General features: G+C 40.6%; 2 protein-coding genes and 1 long non-coding RNA gene across 3 annotated transcripts; 1 reads left to right on the top strand and 2 right to left on the bottom strand.

Annotated features, from left to right (window-relative positions):
* Nucleotides 1–342: 342 nt before the first annotated feature.
* LOC139633514 (fatty acid-binding protein, liver-like) lies at nt 343–2,296 on the bottom strand. The gene is made up of 4 exons (XM_071499208.1): nt 2,041–2,296; nt 1,783–1,955; nt 647–736; nt 343–515 (listed from the first exon to the last, which is right to left on the bottom strand). The coding sequence occupies exons 1-4, from the start codon at nt 2,156–2,158 to the stop codon at nt 465–467; spliced, it is 432 nt and encodes a 143-aa protein (XP_071355309.1). The 5' UTR covers nt 2,159–2,296; the 3' UTR covers nt 343–464.
* A 96-nt stretch (nt 2,297–2,392) lies between these two features.
* Nucleotides 2,393–16,804, bottom strand: LOC139633512 (Na(+)/H(+) exchanger beta-like). Its single transcript, XM_071499206.1, has 12 exons — nt 16,513–16,804; nt 12,451–12,911; nt 10,538–10,788; nt 9,410–9,627; nt 9,025–9,221; nt 8,227–8,316; nt 7,809–7,879; nt 6,889–7,062; nt 6,516–6,630; nt 6,286–6,384; nt 5,922–5,994; nt 2,393–4,500 (listed from the first exon to the last, which is right to left on the bottom strand). The coding sequence occupies exons 1-12, from the start codon at nt 16,802–16,804 to the stop codon at nt 4,232–4,234; spliced, it is 2,310 nt and encodes a 769-aa protein (XP_071355307.1). The 3' UTR covers nt 2,393–4,231.
* A 49-nt stretch (nt 16,805–16,853) lies between these two features.
* LOC139633515 (uncharacterized) lies at nt 16,854–18,042 on the top strand. Its single transcript, XR_011693776.1, has 3 exons — nt 16,854–16,987; nt 17,233–17,423; nt 17,514–18,042. It is a non-coding gene; the product is annotated as an uncharacterized lncRNA (long non-coding RNA).
* The last annotated feature ends 1,356 nt before the right edge of the window (nt 18,043–19,398 follow it).

Here is a 19,398-nt window from a genome sequence, read left to right as displayed (position 1 = left end):
GTGTTTACCTATCTTAAGTGTCCAGTCCAGTATGTCCCGTCCTGAGATGGGTGATGACTGCCTCTTCCTTTTGATTTCTGTCCAACCTCCTTCCCAAACCCATGTTTCTGGATATTATAAAAATGTCTTCCTTCATTGTTGATGGTCCAGTATTGTTGATTAACCTTTGGCATTTGTCTCTTTACTTAGCTGAGCTTTCATGTTTGCAACTTGATTGATTGCTTTGGCTGCATCAACATCCTCATTCTCCTCTTCTACATGAGTGGGAACCTGAACGCAGCAAACTGTCACACCCTCATTGTGGTCTTCTGTTTCGCAGTGGACAGAATAAAAACAAACATGTTGGTTTATTTAACCATTCAAATTTATTCATAAATGTATTTCGCTTTATTTATAATTCCCTGATGGCCCTTTGCTTGAAGCTGAGACAGTCTGAGAGCGATCTGTGAGCTGCCAGGTGCTGATTAGGCCCGTTTACTTCTGCTGATGAAGGTTACAGATCCAGCAGTGATAGTCTGGAGCAGTGAGGAAGCAGAGACACAGATAAACATTATTCACACACACACACACAAAGAAAACCTCTCAGTCTGTTTTTCTTTGTACAACCCAATTCTTCATTGTTTTTAACAGAACTAAAGACACTAACCTCGACCATGTCGTCGCCTTGGATCTCTCGGACAGAGGTGAACTTATCATTCTCCATGATAAGCTTCCCATCCTCCTCTCTGGCAGTGCACTGGTCAAGAACAAAAACATGAAATGGCAGGGTGGCCAGAGCAGGATCTTGAAATTTGTTTATTATACGTATATCCTGAAGATTTTTCAGTAACTGTAATGAAACACTAATTAATTTTGGTCTGTTATAAACCAAACATGTAACTGTTTCTTTAGAAGTCTATGACCAGATGAGGGTTGGTGCAAAGGTAGTTTGTCATTTGTGTTACAGCAAGAGTAACAAGGTGGTGAATGGGATGAGAATTGGGGAGGGATGATTGGATGATGACTGGATGGTACGCCTCTGCTTTTTAATTCATTTATTATTGCTTTTATGTAATTTTGTGTGTATATGTACATCTGTATATGTGTTTTTTTTTTAAATCATTTATATTTTATCGTGAAATAAAATATAAATGACAGCAATGTTATTGTGGGTCATTGGACATGTTTATTCTGTTTATTTAAAATGAACAAAAAAAACATTAAACATAGTTTAAAATTGGGCTCTCGAACCCTTTTCTTAGCCAAAAAAAAAAATATGCCTCCTGCACATAAATCTAAAATAATTTTTAGCAACCAGTAACTCAATAATCAATGGGCAAATGAAAAATGAAAAGTTTTTAGACACAAAACTCTCCTGTCTACTTACACTGTACTCAAACTGATATGACTGACATTTGTTCAGTCAGCATCACGTTTTTTTTCCTTCACTGTCAAAAATCCATCCATCCATCGCATTTCAGTCTGGCTGGATAATTCTTGCACATCTGAATCTTGACAGCCTTGCAAACATCACTACAAACATGTTGGGTTGTTGTTTTCTCATGAGTCAGATTCCTTCAGCTTTACATGCCCGAGGCAACACTGAGTGAGATCTCTGCACTGCTGTCACCATCATTCACAAGGTGCTCTTCCCTTTAAGGTTCACTGAAAACCGAACCCTGCACAGAAACTGAATGGTGACACTTTCCAGGGTGAGAAACTGGCATCGTCAGCTCACAGGCAACTCTCATGTCCTCACTTGTGTTTCTCTAAGATGCAGAAAGAGTTTGAGTCTTGAATTACCTTGAACTTCCTGCCATCCAAAGCAGTCATCTCAGACTCTTTTCCGATGCTGAATGAGTGGACTTTGGTGCTGACGGGAGTCTTCATTGTGCAGGTGAAGTCTTTGCCGTTCTGCTCGATCACCATCACTGGTTTGACGTCCTTACGCATTTTGACAATCATTTGAGGAGCACCTTGAAATCATATTGAAAAAAAAAAAAAGACGTCTGCATACAGATCATTGACAAATCAATTCTTTAAATATGAAAACATCCGTACCAACTTCTTTCAGGAACTCCTCAAGGTTTTCCTCAGAATAAACCTTCCAGGTGCCGTTAAAGTCCATACCTCCTGCCTGCGTTGCCTGCCTGAGGATGTTTGTTGTTCTTGTTGTCATAATCCCATCATATACCTCTGGTTGGCATGTTGGGGACTTCAAATTCCCTGTTATTTGGACTGGATTTCCAATGAGACCCACAACAGGTGGAACTTTCTGTTAGTCCTCACTCACAGGCTGTGATGCAACATCTTTAAAAACCGGTTCAACAGATAAAATCGATGAAATTCCACCTACCAGCTACACTTCATGTTCCAAAATCCAACAAAATAAAATGCATATGATTCCTGAACGTCGACTATGACAAACCTTTATTTCAGACAGGAATTAAAGCTTTTTCTTCATTTGACAAATATTTATGACTACAACACTTTTTTTTCTCCCCAGAATATAAAAATACTTCAACTGGCAAACAAACACACAAAAAGCAAAACATTTTAAGGCAAACATGTGCAGGCAGCAAAAGCTCAGGCAGTCCAGTGCTGTGCAGATATGAAGAGTTGATTCGGTCTCTTCACCTTCCCAATACAAGTCTGAAGCGCGCTCAGTCGACGCGAGGACAGATATTTAGAGCTTTGTTTTAAAAAAAATGCCAAACTGTAACACTCTGTTTACAAGCTCGATTACGGTGGCAATGGTACTGAAGCTCTTGGCAGTCGAAACACTTTGGCTTATAAACGGTCACATTACAAACAGATCACTGTGCAGCACATTTTGGACAGAAGCACTTATTTTTCTTTCTGCAGAGGGCATCTGTTAACACCGAGCCATGTTGCAGTCCCTGAGAAAACACTGATCAGTCGTACAGCAACGTTTGTAACAATAAACACAGTGCTAAGCTGGTTCACAGACACCGGTTGAACAATATTTGCAGCTTGTTCTTGACTTTTAAGCTATTTTAACATTTCTGCAACAGCAAATTGGTGTTTTCTAATTAACTAAACAATGTCCACTTCAGTAGTATTCTACACGTAATAGTATGGCCCGGTCAGTATGGATTTTTAAGGCAGATATTTCAGCTTTAAGAATTAAATAATCATATATTAGTCAATTTTTTAAACAAAAACACTTCATTAATCATTAAATCAAGAATTGCTTAGATTTGATTTCATTTTTTAAAAGAAATTTCACTAAGATATTTACAGAGCAGCACTTTACTGTTAAAGTTACCCTTTGTTGGTGAAGCTGTGCTCTGAGCTATGTGCTAATGTCAGGATGCTAACAGGCTCACAACGACAATGTTAACATCCTGAAGCTAAGCAGGGAAAATGTGCACCATCCTAATATCAGTTTAGGTTGTTAGCATGCTAACATTTGCTAATTAGCACAAAAGCTGAGGCTGATAGGAATGTGATTAGTTTTGCAGATATTTGGTCACGAACCAAAGGGACAAATTGAAACTTTGACCTGAAGGTGATGAAGAATAAAAAGTTAAAAGGTGATTACAAGTCATCCCAATGGGGACATGCATGTCTGAACTAAGTTTCATTACAGTCCCCCATGTAGCTCTGGAGACATCCCGCTTAAGACCACAAATGTGAACCTCATGGTGGCGCTAGAGGAGATGTCAGAAGATCACCAAAGTCAGTAGGATTCATCCTCTGGGGACCACAAATGTCTGTACATAATTTTATGGCAGTTTGTCCTTTAAGATTTTTGAATCTGGACCGACACATGAACACATCTTTGAGCACTACTATATCTGTTGGGCTCTACTTTATGGCGTTCCTTATACTGTGCTTTAAGGTGGGTAAACTCCACCCATCTAGTGCTTCAGGTTTGTTAAAAAACAAAGTGCTCTGTCTTTTTAGTATTATTTGTTCCAAGTCTGCATGTTAAGACAAAATGTGGACATGTGGCTCATTTCAGTCTTATAATCCTGAAACAGCAAATGGCCAGTGGTGCATGCTTTGGTAATAAGTATGATAAAATCATAACTTGTGAAAAAGACACATCCAAAATCCCATATCACAAAAACATAACATAAAAAAATAATACTGAAATATAAATATCAAGCTTTGCTACGACTCCCATTCACTCGGGGATCTTCACTCATTGAATGCAACAGAGAAGAGAAGACCATGAAAAGGAGAATAAATCCTTCGCTTTCAAGTACTGTAGATATGTGCTTTATCATGAGAGGAAGGAGCTGTCTTCCTCCCCGTCCTTGTTTGGACCCGGGTCACTAAGGCAGCGTGACAGCTTCAGTTGGTCCTGCTCGTCCTGCTCGTCCGGTGCTTTCGCCCTCAGTTCGACATCGCCTTGAGCTCGTGGCGTGCTGCTCTGATTGGGCCTCCGAGGGGATTCGTTCAACAGGCTGACGGCATCAGGAGGGCTGGGATGTGGCTGAGAGTCCCGGCCTCTGGGGCTCTCGCTGTCATCGTAAGTGTAAACCTTGTGTTCTGGAAAATAGACACAGGACATTGATCTATTAGTGTTTTAACAATGTCTACAAGCATGAGCAAGTTTATTTTGTTTTTCTGGCTACTGGAGGGGAAAATATTCAGATCGTTTCCTTAAATAAAAGTACCATTACCCCGATTTCAGATACAAAAAGTAAAAGTCCCGCTTCTAAAATTCTACTGAAGTAGTAATATGTACATATTATCAGCTGAATGTACTTAAAACATTTAAGGTGCAAGTGCTTGTTTTGCAATAAAAAAATGGCCCTTGTGATGGATTTATCATTATATTGGACATTATTAGATTGTGACAGAAACATCATGTGTTAGCAGCGTTTTACTGCTCGACCTGTACATGAAGTAGTAGTTTAGTCCTTTAGTTCCCAATATAAAAACACTTGGTCCCCTACAAACACAAGGTCACAAGGTGAAGCTGAGAGGTCATGAGATGATTAATGGGGTTGGAACAAAGACAAAACATAAATCTGATACGGAAATTTACAGACTTAAGACTTTTTGCTAACCTTTGCTTTTTTGGCTAAATATACGTTTTCCTCTTTGGGTCTGAAAACAGTAGCTTCAATTAAGCCATGTGAGATGTTTGGATCTAACAGTGTGTTGGAAATTATGAGCTCATCATGAAGTATGTGTCTTTATGTGAAATCCTAATCTGAAAAGTAACTAGTGACAGTGAGCATCTGTCAGATAAATGTAGTGCAGTAAAAAGTATAGTATAAATTTCCCTCATATATATTGTACTTTTCTGTAGTTTAAAATAATAGAAAATAAAAGTGCTCAAGTATAATTACCTCAAAATTATACTTAAGAACAGTACTTGTGTAAAGCAGCAACATGGGCTACAGTGATGTTTATGACTTTTTAAATCTTAGCATAATGTTTCTTCTCTCGACCCTCAGAGCCTTTAATAAATTAGGGTGTAAAAATGTGTATTTAACTGAAGTTTTATCATAAAATGCAAATCAATGGTTGTGTAAAAAGCTACTGACTGATACTCGTATCGATATTAGAGAGTTACAATATCCTGACTTTTTTCTTTCATAGCACGTAACCTACACTAGCATTTTTCAGTGATATTTTTTAAGAGCCTTTAAAATAGATTTTCTTGAAGAATCATGATAAAGACATGAAGTCAGCAGGAAATTTTACAGTTGAAAAATGAACTTCCTGTGCTCTCTGGTGGTCAAACTATGTAATGGCAACAGCGCTGGGTTACTTATCAACAGTCAGACACAAATACAAATTGATTAGTAATTACATAATCTCGGTATAGTTGTTATCTCATCATTCAAATCAATTGTAAAATAATAATATGACTATTATGAATATGATCCCAAGTTAAGTCAGATCCTGAAAACATCCTGTTTTCACCCAGAAATGTGTTCATTACATGTTTAACTGACCTGGTTCAAAACAGACTTTTCTCACTGGTGGAGTTTCCTGGCGGTTCGCAGGAACTGTGAGGTAGTGACTCATCTGTGAATGAGACGTAACAGTGTGTGAGGAAGCAGGCGGTGGTTAGCGACCTGGAAACAGGCTCCATTTTAGTAACATTTAATAAACGCACTGTTACCTGCAGTGAATGTGTTTACAACAGAATCAACTTGCAATGTTTGGTCCATGCAAGCAACTAAAAATAAGGGTCAAAAAGTGCTCAGCAAAAAGAAGAAAGAAGGTTCTCGTGGCCAATTTTAGAAACAGAGACAATCTCCTGCTTCCACAGCTGAAACTTTTACAAACAGAATCACAGTCAGTGTTAAAACTCACCCTCCTCTCCATCTCCACTCTCTGCTTCCTGAAGCGAACCTCACTCACATTGTCCTCGAACGGGTCGATCATCAGGTCATGTCTGCTGTAGGAGCGAAGCTGAGGAGCAAACACATTAACGCCAGCGTCAGACGACATGTTTTTGTTGACACAGCTGAGCAGTGATTTGTTGAATTCAGTGGCACACGTCAGTAAATGACTTTCAGACCCTTCACTGTGGCCTCCCTCACCCTCTGCCTGGTATTCTGCAGGTTGGCTCGCAGGATCTTCCTGATCTCTTGCTCTCGACTCTTCGAGATGCTCGGTATCGCCCGTTGTCTGACCGGCACTCTTGGCTGGATGTTCCTGCAGGGACACACATAATATTATATTATAATGTATTGTATTATATTATAACTTTTATTAAGGAACTTTCTTTAAGCTTTTAACCCTAAAGCACAAAATGAGCATATTTCCAAAGGAGGGTTGGCGTCTCTTTCTGGAACAAAGGTTCCAGTTGGTCTGGGTCTTTTTCTTGGATAGTGGACGGTGGTTCCTGTAAGAAATGGAGACCACCACACCTCAGCACTCCTTCTGCTCTCATGAAACACGACTGATGCTTACTGCATGGACACGGACGACACAATTGTGGGCAGCTTGGCGGCGCTCCCGCTCTCCACCAGCATCATGGCCTGTTTCATCTCCATCTTGTTGTAGAAGGAGATGAGCTGAGGCTCGGTGGAGCGGTCGCCTGCGATCAGCCACCTCTTCACGTAGGCCTTGTTGAAGCGGTTCAGCCTGAGCACAGCAGAAACACCATTCATTAGAGGAGACATTTATTCTGTCCCTCAGCCTCACCCACCATCATGCAGCTGCTTCAGACACACACAAAGTTTAAAAAACTTCGCGGCAGCCCTCCACCGAGCGCTGCCAGTGGTGCTGCACACATGAGCAGGATGGAAGTAGCACGACAGGGAACCATGCACCACGGGCCATCCATGCACCCAGTTACTACCACCTCTACATTTTTATATTAAGTCAGAGGAGGGAGGAAAGGATTCAGTCTTACTGAGGTAAAGGTGCTTTCTTAACCACAATAATATCAGCAGGATCTTAATTTGGCAAAAAGACTTCCTGTCACTCTGAAGCAACAAACGTGAGCAGCAGCTGCACCAGCATGGTGGGTGATTTCTGCTGGATCATTTTCATATTCACACTAGAAGATCCTGTTAAAGCACGGGGGTTAATTAAACAATATTGTCACTGCCAATCCCCCATCCTGACATATGTATGTATAACTAAAATAGACATGAGGGGAATTTCTCTGTGCATTTAACACCAGCGCTCCATTCTAGTGCCATTGTACAGTAACTGCTCAAGTGTAAGAGTTTCAGGGTGAGCTACACACTCCAACACACCGACATGATCCCTACGTCCCAATAACAGAGACATACAAGGATGTGACCCAGAGTGAATCCCTCTCTGTGACTCTCCAAACCGAGGACAGTAACAGGGAGGAGACAGAGGACGTGTTAACAACATACTTGTCTTTCCAGTGATGGTGTCCATAATGTCCACAGATGTCTTCAATTCCTGTGAGGAGATGATCCAGGAACTAAAGACAAAACGTTTTAAAGTTTTTATAGTCACAAAAAAACCAAAAAAAACATTTATGGGCAAAAACGAGGAAACCCCTCTCTTTATGAAAGGATTGACTCTAAATGGGTCGTAAAAGTCCAAAAATCAACAGATGTTTGAGCTGAATTGTTTTGTACTTAAAGTCCTGTTTAATAGCAATGAATTGACGCCACAATAACAAAACCTTATTACTAGACATCAAATTAATTCAAAACAATAATGTGGCGTTCAGTAGCAATTGTTGTTAAAAAAAGATGAGAAATTGTTTACACTGTCATGGTGACAGCAAGTCGCTGTTGTCGATCTTTAAGGTGAAGACCTCACCTGTGTGTGAATCTCCTCGTTGATTGATCCTTTGCTCTCCTTCTTCTTCTTCACCGCCAGAAGCTCCACCAGAGGCCTGATCGTCATTCCCTGAACACAGAAACTGGAGTGAAGGAGGGCAGACACACACACAAACACACACTCTCACTTTAACATCGCTTCTCATTTCGTACTGATGACCGCATGCTGTTGCAACCGCTCTTCGCCACCACTGGAGGTCAGTACAGACCACAGATTACCTGATATGGAGACCAAACCCGACTAAGTAGGAAAGAAAATGGATGTAAAAAATTAAGAACATTTTTGGGAGCTTATTTTTATATAAAAACCACTTATATTAATCTCTTCTTAAAACATATTTTATTAATTAGCCTATGAATGAATTTGTCATCTTATTATGTCTATTATATCTTCCTGGTTTTAATTCATTTATCGTTGTGTTGTTTGTTCCACGTAAAGGAATTTGTAACCTCGGCTTTGATCTTGTTCTTGATCATCTTCTTATTATTATTATTACATGAAAACCCCCTTTTTGTACATTTATTTGATCATTTCATTCATGTATTTCTTAAAATATTTCATCATAATTATCTTTATGCCAAGATTTTTAATCTATAAAATTATGTTTTCATTTGATCCCACATCTCTTCTCCAGTGCACCATGCTTTAGTCACCAAACATTATGCAGTCAATGAATAAACATGGTGTGCTGGAGAATTGATTTGTGCAATGTGTTTTAATTCTGATGGACAAGCACAAAAAAAGTTCATGTTTGTCATATGAAAAACTCGCTCTCACCTGCACAAACACAGTGAAGAAGATGACAGTGATGATGGCAGTGAGGAACATGTTCTTCATCTCGCTGTTGGTCAGCAGGAACCCCAGGGAGAAGGCAATGGCACCTCGCAGGCCACCGTAGGCCACGATGAACTGGTCCTTTTTGGTCAGCTTCACAATACGGAATTTATTGATGATGTACGTGAGACCAATGACTCCTGAAACACAGAACACAACATGTAAGAGTGAATGTTTCACAAAATATATGAAAAGTGCTGCAAACACAAATACAGAAAGGACACAACAACACAGACAGGTGCTGTCAAAAATATTTTTACATATCAACCTCAATATATCAGTGACATTTATTTAAAAAAAAAAAAAATCTCTGTGTCTCTGTACTGACCCAGCACTCTCGACACTAAACAGATGATGACAGTGAAAATGACGAAGGTCCAGTTCCAGGCATGAGGACCGGCCACCGTGGAAACACCGAGGAAGATGAAGATGAGCGTCTCGCTCACGCTGCTCCACATCTTCAGGAAGTATTTGATGGTGGTGTAGGACTTGTGGGAGATGTTGGCCTCCACGTACGGCCGCATCATCACGCCACACGCTATCAACCTGAAAGAAGGAAAGAGATAAATGCACCAATATGGAGGGAGGTTTGGAGCTGCAGACGCTTAGTTACTGCAGATTTAAAGCTGTGCGAGACAATATTTGAACTTCAAAATAAAACTGTTGCTTGTCAAATCATAAGTGTTGGTTATCAATTATTATTATTCTCTCTATTAATCAGTGAATAGTTTGTTTTCTAAAATGTCAGAAAATGTCTATAAGTCCATGTTCACACCTTCAGTTTGCTTCTTTTATTTGACCAAGAGTCCAAAACTAAAGGAATTTTACAATATAAAACAAAAAAGCACAACTGAGAAACTAGAACCAGGTAATATTTGGCATTTTTCCCGCAGGAATGACTGAATAATCAATCCCTTTACGTTTTGTTCATTTTTACCCAAATAAAGTTTTGAAACAAGGAAAACTTGAACTGTTTTGTAAAACCAATTTAATCATATCTTCTGATGCAATTAACAGTTTTTTACTTATTTTAGAATATATCAATATATTCTAAAATAAGAGGCAATTAACTTTTAATTGGTGCAAAATGTAAACAAATAAATATATATAAAAATCATTAACAAATAAATATAGAAAACAACTTTTTTGAATTTTATTAATAATTAAATAATGAACAAAGGAAATCATACTGGAATTGTAAAGGGCATGTTTGGGTTTCTACCTCGCTACCAAAGACAGGATGTGAAAATCTTTTCATTGAGTCTTTGAGGTCAAACTTTTGGATCTTGGTATGAAAAGGTTTCAGAACAACTGGAGTCTAAGGATCAAGACATATGAGTCGGTTTTTCCTTGCTGAGGCAATCAGTCACACATACCAGGATATTTCAGAAACATAGGTCAGATTTTTAGATCAGAAAGTACAAAGACCGAGGCCTTGACGCCGACTTCTACTTACGACATGATCCCCGACAGGTGGAAGACCTCGGCAGAGAGGTAAGCCATGTAGCTGTAGAGGAAAACAAACAGGGGCTCGATGACACGAGTGTGGGAGGTGAAGCGAGAAGTGAAAGCGCCCAGGATGCCGTAGATGGCTCCCACCATGACGCCTCCCACGGAAACCACAAAGAAACAGACCACACCGAGGAGGGCGTCACCCACAGACACAGTCCCTGCGTGAGAAAACTCCTCGAACAGGTGATACAGGACCTGCACAGAGAGAGACAGAGGCAGAGTAGACACAGTTTAGATGATTGATGATTTTTTCAGGGATTTCTGAACATTTTTACCCCCATAGTTGAGCTATTTTCTCATGAACTACTGCACTTCCTGAAATGAAAAGAATCTGGCACACGTGTCCATGGTTGTGTATTTTATACTGATCAAGGTTCAGATGGAGATACACTGTATTTTTTCTGTTCTCGTGTCTGTAAAGTCCTTGTTTTTAAGAAGTGAAGTAAAAGATGCTGTTATTATCGTGCAGCCTTGGTATGTTGTCTGAGCGCTCTCTAGATAATGATGTGTGCTGGTGATAAAGTTCAAACTACTTTACCATGGAACTAAATCACAAAGCCACAGTGTTTATCACCTACATCAGCAGAGCAGACGCTCAGGATTTGCTTAATTACAGCTTACAAATAAAATCAATAAAATGACTCTTATTATTACTAATCATTCTAGTGGTTGTTATAGCAGCAGTAGCATCTGCAGCAGGTTTTGGCCTCTGAAATTAAAATTCATTTTTTAGGCTTAAAATAAACAGTAAACAGAGCTTTAAATAGAAACTCTCATCAAGCAAAGACTCAAACAAGGTTCCAGCTGGGTCTCAAACTGACCATTCGAGCCTTGATTTAATCTGCAGCAGAATATCGTCTGTACTGATGTCTGCACAAAGCCTCCGTCAATGGCTGGTTTATCAAACATTTGTCTCTTTATAAGTTTATTACCTAGTGGTGCAACAAGAGGAAGCCATTTATATTCAGGGTTAACACAAAGATCAACAGCATGTTCAAACTTTCAGCTGGGTTTTCATTTCATAGGCCAATGTTACCACGTTTTTTATACTGTTTTTATCTAAGAAACTGTACAATATTGTTCATCTCTCATGTTATTTGTTGACATTTGTAGCTATGAGAAGTGACCATCAGACCGCCTTACACAAAGCCACATTTAATCTCTAACAGCCTCTGCAGCTCTTGAGGAGACAGCACAGAGGTGAATTAATATAATATTGATTATGGCTTGCCCCGTATTATCAGTGATTGCCTGTTAAGAGGGCTGACTCAGACACTCAATACACACACAGGCCAAGACAGATAAAAACAAGAACATAAGTGGGGGAAAAAAATCACTTGAATTGAATCAGGATAATAATCAGTAGGAAAATGAAAAATGAAAAGGAGTTAGTATTTTTAATTCCTTTATATAACATTAGTTACCATTTCTATTAGTTTCACCCATCATTCCCAACATAGGTGTCAGGGCCCTTCAGAGGGAGATTAATGTGAGGGGTCATCAGATGATTCATGGGAGACGAAAGAAGGAAAAACAAAGTGAAAGTTTTTCTCTTTTGTCCTCAAACAGTTGAAATGAAACCAGCAGAGACTTTTAGAGCTGATATGTCTCTTTGTTGTAGCTGCTAACGACTCACTGACATCTGAAACACTGTGGGGAGTCACGAGCCAAAAGGTTGAGAACCATTGGTTTAGAGATTATCATGGGTTTTCTTCATGTAAAATCTCAGTCTCAAATGTTCTCAGGTAAATTTCCCTCTGAAATGTTGTGAATTTATATATAATATTAGTATAAAAAAGCAGAGGATGGAAGTACAAGTAACACAAACTGTATAAGTGCAGCCGTCATTTCACTCACCACAGTGACGGCGTCGTTGAGGAGCGACTCCCCGAACACGAGGATGTGCAGCAGCTCGTTGATGTGGATCTCCTCGAACACGGCCAGGACGGCCACGGGGTCCACGGCCGAGATGATGGAGCCGAAGAGCAGGCAGGACAGCAGGTCCACGCTGCCCAGCTGAGCCCCTTCTATCCGACACACGGCGTACATCATCCCGCCGACAAAGAAGATGTTCCACAGCGTACCCACCACCGCAAACACCAGGATGGTGCCCATGTTCTCTGTGAAGGGCCGGATGGGCAGGAAGTAGCCGGCATCAAGGATGATGGGAGGCAGCAGGTAGAGGAAGAAGAGCTTGGAGTCGAGGATCGGGGCTTCCTCTCCGATGGCTTTGATGATGCCGCCAACCAGCAGACCAACGACAATCAGCAGACAGCTCTCTGGGACGACGTGTGAAACTCGGGGGATAATGTGGAAACCTGCAGAGAGAGAACACGCAAAGATGAAACTCCTGGATTAGGCTGCAAATAACAATTATTTCCAATTCCAACTGATCTGCCAATTATTTTCTCAATTAGAAAATGAGGTCACTTTTTGACTCCTAAGTTTATTCTTTTTATTTTACTGTATAATTCTCATCAGGGTCTTTTTCAAAGCACAAATGCAAAACTAAAAACTAGTATGAAGACATAACCTCGGGCTCGAACTTGTTTTATAAGTCAAGTAATGGTATAAGTACATTTAAATACAACAGGATCTCACATTCACTGCAAGAAGACACTGCAGGATATAAAACAGACATCAGGCTATTACCGTGTATAGAGTCTACATTCAGTGATTCATCTCTGTGTGTATTAGAGCAGCACCTAGAAAGAGCTCAGTCATGTTTTCCTCACTACAACATCCTCAAGAAATATGAAACACGCTGCAGCTGCAGGGAACAAACAGGCTGTCTGTGGGAGCAGAGCATCTGTCTGCAAATCTCTGTGTGGTCTCAGTTCCATCTATTTAACTGAGGACTCTTCACTATTTGCCTTTATTAGATGTTAAGTTGAAATAAATAAAAAAAAAAAACAACAAAGGATGCAACTGAATTTTACCTGTTGAATAATTGTGTTTTTTTCTTTCATCTGTTTATTTTTCAGTCTATAAAATTCCATAAAATAGTGAAAAATGACCATCACAACTCCCCAGTGCCCAAAGTGAAGTCTCCACGTTGTTTGTTATGTCTTAACAATCATATCAAACCGAGCAAATTAAGGGTTTCCTTAAGATAAGGAGAGAACATCATATTTAAGTGAACATTTTATGAAAACCTTAAGGAGAAGCCTTAAGGTATTTTTGTGCAACTGTTTATTTCAAGGAAACCTTAAGTCAGACTTTAAGGGAAATCTTAACTTAAGGTGTTTTGTGCAGTCAGCCTGTGTGTCAGCTGATCGGCTAGATACTATATAAACAGTCTACTGTTATATTATTGTGTTTTACATTATATATGATTTGTTACGCATGAATGCAGCAGCACATGTTGGACTCTGTTTGCAGGACTTTGACTTGCAGTAGAGTGTCTGGTATTAGTACTTTTACTTCAGTAAAGGATCTGAATACTTCCTCCACCTCAGCTCTTCAGTATAGTATTTGTCCTGTTTGTTAAAGCCACCTCTCTCTCAGCTAAATGAGACCTTGACACTCAGCCTCTGTCATGTGACTGGGGTCCAGGCTCCTCCATGTTTTATGCAGTCAGTGGTCTTGTGCGCAGCCGTCCTCGCCCCCTCCTCTCCACTCTGACTCTGCACACTGAGATCTTTGTTATCGAGCAGTGCATTTGGACAGGAAGTTGGACCAGCCCTCGGAGACTACAGCCGGGCGAACAGATAAGATGCCAGACAGCTTCACTCAGCTCACTCAGCTGCTGACAAACCACAGGAGAGATTCCTACAGCACACCTGCCCGGCCCGGTGTTTACACATCTGACACGATGGACACATGGTGGATAACACAACGACAAAAAGTCAAAATGCACCATTATTTGTGTTTTAAGTGTCCTGTGGAAGAAATGAACCTCACTGGGATGAGGGCTGTAGCCATCACTGGAGAAACCAAAGTTCTGTCCTCTGATATATTTCTGGGAATTTGACATTTAGTTTCAGTTCATACAGACGTTGTTCAAAGTGTTTTACAGGCGAAAAACAAGAGAAAAGGAGGAAATGAGACTCACAATAGTGCTTAGGAAACACATAAGTGATTCCTGAGAATGCTGTACTAAGGATTTCAAAATATCCAAGTGCTGTGTTTTCCTTTTTTCCTAATTCAAAATCTGTATCATGGACTAATCTGCCAATTATTTTCTCAATTGATCATTTAAAAAAAATTGTGAGAAACTGGTATTTTTAATTTCTCAGGGGCCTTGACAATGTCTTCAACTTGACTATTTTGTCTGACTACCAGTTTAAAACCTCATGACATTCGCAGTTACATCTCTGAGGCCGGAGCCAGGAAATGTTTCGAAAAATAAACGATTACTCAATTATCAAAACAGGCAGCGTGACTCCATATTTGTAGATTCGAATAAATGTATCCAAAAAGAAATGCGGCATTTTATAGTGATCTGGCCAAGAGAGAAAACACATAACAACAACATTGACGATATGAATTCTAAAAGTAAGAAAATACAGTGGTGAAGATTTCAGAAATCCTCCAGTCAGGAATAAACCGAGTCTCTGATAAGAAGTGAATGAGTCAATTGCCTCTGGGATAAAAGACACTGTGGCCGGAGCTGTGCTTTGGCATTAGCCTCTGTGTGGCTGCGTCGAAGCTAAAGGTCACTGGCAACAGGTGAATTATTCTAAGTGATCCATTTTATCCCTTTACACAGTCTGAACAGCTGTTCTCAGTCTTCTCGTCGAGGCTGAAATGAGACACTAATCCTTCAGCCTTTGCCTGGACCACAGGGGGAAGGACGTTAACACCATCAGGCTCCACCTAAAATAAGTTTGTGTGGCACTGGATCAGTGTGTGGAAACACTATTAGCATTGTGTTACAGCCTGCGGAGGGAATATACCCTTAGTGTCGCTAAAAATAAGGACCCAAAGAAAATATGGACCCGGGGTCAGCGGCAGACCCTGAGTCAGATACTCATCTTTAAAGGGGAACACCACCAATTTCACACATCATCGGACCTGAATCCTCTTCAATCTCTTTATCGGATCAAAGTAACTGAAGTTATAAAAAAACTACAACTCAAACATTCAGTTTAGATCTGTCACCTGTTGTTGGGCAGGTTTTTAGTGTTGAGGGTTCTGACACAGCACAACACAACACAACACAACACAACACAACACAACCTGCTTGTTGAGGAGGAGCAATAAAAGGTTTGAAAAGAGATTCAGAACAAAATGAATCTGGGTATTTTGTATTTTGACTGCTACCTGAATCACACCTGAATCCCCTACTGAACTGTTGAATTGTGGGTAATGTAGGCATCAGGTTTTGACAAAGGAAGAAGAACGTGTGGAATAAAAATAACAATAATAATAATAATAATCATCTCTGGTTCTGCTGGTTCTGGTTCCAGTTGGAAAACAGCACAGCAGCTGGTTCAAATGTCACAGCATCTTCAAATCTGAAAAATAGAAATTCTACTTTCTTACTTGACAAAGAGAAACAGAAAATCCTCAAATCTGAGATGAAATCAATGAATTGTTGATTGATTTTCAAAATGTTCTGTCAGTTGAATTATCGGTTATTCAATTTATCATTTCAGCTCTAGTTTTTATCAATTTAACATTTTCAATCAGAATCTATTTGAATAATGTTCCTATGTATAGTTATCATTTTTGTGTCTCTGCTCTTTTTAGGGTTAGGCTTCTACTCTTATTTTCCTTAAATGTTTTCAAATATAAAGCTTTCAGGACAAAGTTGCCCTGGAGGAACCATTAATAAAGGGACTGACGTGCCTCCTTCAGCCTGCAGAGTCAGACCCTCTCATTCATAAGTCAGTTCCTCGCTCAGGCCAAATGGGGGAGCATTAATAAATGTGGCAGCAGGAGAACCCTCCGTCCTCTGAGTCATGTGTCACTCACCGAGTTTCATCAGCAGGGCCAGGAGGATCCACAGGGAGATCTCAAAGGGCTTCCTGACGTGGTCGTAGTTGAAGGAGAGGACGGGGAAAGCCTTTTTATGAGCCGTGGAGGAGTTAGTTTGGTGATGGGGGTCCTCCTGTGGCCCCCCGGGCGGGTTTCTCTGCGTCTCGTTGTTTCCTGGAGCAACATCACGACTGGCGGAGGCGACAGAGACGGAGACGAGCAACAAAACGCACATTAACCGCGTCAGACGCGGAGCCGAGCCGCCCCGGGCGGGACGCAGCACAGCCATTTTCAGATGCTTTAGACGGCGGCTCCGCTCCTGCTCAGCTCTAGATCCGATGAAGATGAAGATGAAGATGAAGATGAAGACAGGACGGGAAGCGAGCGCGGTGCGCCACGGAGCAGCGCGCACTTTTACGCGCAAACTCTCCAGGCATCTTCAAATGACGCTTAATTGGAGAAGATCAAACAGGTTTATACTGCAAAAAAAAAAAACCAAAACCCTCCTGTCATCAGTGGGTGGGGATGTTAAAATAACAGCACGCCTCTGACTCGCCTGCTGAGATGGTTTAAAACCTGGTGGGCTGCTGTCTGCTCGGTTCCGACTTGTTGTTTTCTCCTGAGGCTTGACTCTGAGAACTTGCACCAAGTCTCAACACCCTCATACTGAAACCTCTCTCTCTCTCTCTCTCTCTCTCTCTCTGTCCACTGCAACAGGCAGCTCATCTGAAGCTCAGCCAGAGGTAAAGTGACATCTGCTGGAGTGGAGGACCACGACCACCACCACCGGGCAGCCCAAACCAGGAGGGCACGGGTTACTGCAGAGGTTCCCAATCTGTGGTGGGGACCACTGTCAAGTGGGCATTGCAAGTGGAGCAACAAATAATTAGCAAATCAGTCCAATTAAGGTGGAAAAATGTAATTATAAATAAATAAATAAACAAATAAATAAATATACACACATACATATATACATATATATTGTTCTTGACTTCCAGTCGTAGCCTCTCCTGGACCTCTAACCACAACCACATGACCCTGCAGCACTTAGTGTATGTGTCTGGGAGGATCACTGGCGCCTCACTCTCCTCTCTCCTGGTCATTAACAACACCCATCTGCAGCCCGCAAAGCAACCATCTTCAGTCTCCCCCCGGACTGGACAACAGCTTTATCCATCAGGCTGTCAGGATGCTGAACTCTCTCCTCTCCGCCTCCAAAAAGTCTGGGCTGTTACTCATCCAGTCCGTCCCCTGCACGTCCAACAGCACCAGGCATAAGGACACTCACATAAGCCACAGAGGACCACTGTAAACCTGCTGCTAATTCCTCAGCCTGTGGATGACGTGTTACTTCTTTTTATCACTTTTTGCACTATATTTTTTTCATTTTTCATTAAAGTTTTGTTGTTGATCTATGCATGGTCATTGTCCTCCCCCGACCCCAGCCTTACAGATATTCAGATTCTTAGTATTTATTAGACACTGAAGCTGACTTTGACTTTGTGATTAAAAAAAGTCTAAAATGTTCATTTCAAGACTCACGGCTCATGTGAAAAAAGAAAAAGAAAGAAGGAAAATCTTATCCTTGCTGTTTCTAAATGTGATTTTAATTCTGTCAAATGCTTTCTTTTTCTTCCACATATTACACTCTGCAGTTTTGAAAATCTCTCACAGGGGAAATACATTTCGATGAGTCATGACAAGAAAAGCCAACTGCCATTTCTTTAATGGAGGTGACTCTCAGGCCTTCCCTGAACAGCGAATCACTGTTTCGATTGCCTGGTTTAACTCAGATGCCTGAACTGGGCAGGTTTGTGCCTCCATTTATCCTCCTAACTTCTCATTTAGTGCCTCATTCACACTGAGGGGAAACTTGTCATTTGCTTCCAGTGTTAGATTTCAGAGGGTTCACAGCTCACACATCCTCTTTGTCTCTGTCAGCCCCCAGCGCAGAAGAATTAGTAAAACCAACAACCATGGCTGTTTCTCACAGAGTTAAATCTCCTCCTCTGGCTGCTGTCTGCTCAAAAGAGGCTGATGGAAACATGAATCTACAGGTTGTTTTTTTCCACAGGGTTATGAGGGGCTGTAAAAACATAATAATTTTTCTCAGAGTTTAAGTACTTACTCAAATACTCAATTTCTAAATATCATCACAGCTGTATTATATATTGGGATTTATGGGCACTAAACAGGACCAGCATTTTTGTGTACTCTGTTATTTCTGTTTTCATTATAATGATACAGCTGTACAAGAGGTATTGTTTGAGTGAGTGCACACTAAGTCTAATATTCCCTCTCTTATAGCTCTGTTTTTGGTCTCCACCAACCCCTGAGGGAAATATCTGTCCTTTCAGTTGCTCTAATTGTCTCTAAGTGTAGAGTACAGGTGTACAGTGAGGTTTTAAAGCTATTTCATTGAAAACTGCTGCCTGCTACAGCTGTGAACAATGCAGTGACACTGAAGCAAAATGGTGAAGCTGCTGGTTTTCAAAACCAAAACAATGAGCAGAAAGATACTAAAACTCTGTGTGACATGTTTCACATTGAATAGTCATTTTTAAGTTGTTGTTTTTTTTAAATCTTTGTTAACTTTAATGTTCATAACAAATTGTAGGTAATTGTTTCCTTTGGAGATTATTAGATTCTGCTTCAGGCTCCAAAACAGACTGAACCAGCCCTGGATTACTATAGTTAGCAGTCAACACTGTTAAAGACCAGTGAGCAAGGCCTTAAACTCCACACTGCTGTTTCTCAGAGGAAACACACACTATAAACACAGACAAATTAAAATGAGACAGAAGAATAGGTCCATCAAAGAACACGTTGACTCTTATCTCGGCGTCTCACTCATGTCACAGAGGCTCACAGTAAAATCACTTC

The sequence above is a fragment of the Trachinotus anak genome, unplaced genomic scaffold (genome assembly GCF_046630095.1).
Source record: "Trachinotus anak isolate AG129_WGS33_773 ecotype Australia unplaced genomic scaffold, CSIRO_AGI_Tana_v1 ptg000016l, whole genome shotgun sequence".
Classification (NCBI taxonomy): Eukaryota; Metazoa; Chordata; class Actinopteri; order Carangiformes; family Carangidae; genus Trachinotus; species Trachinotus anak.
Note: the sequence above shows the minus strand (reverse complement) of the source record. Positions and strands in the feature narration are given on the sequence as shown.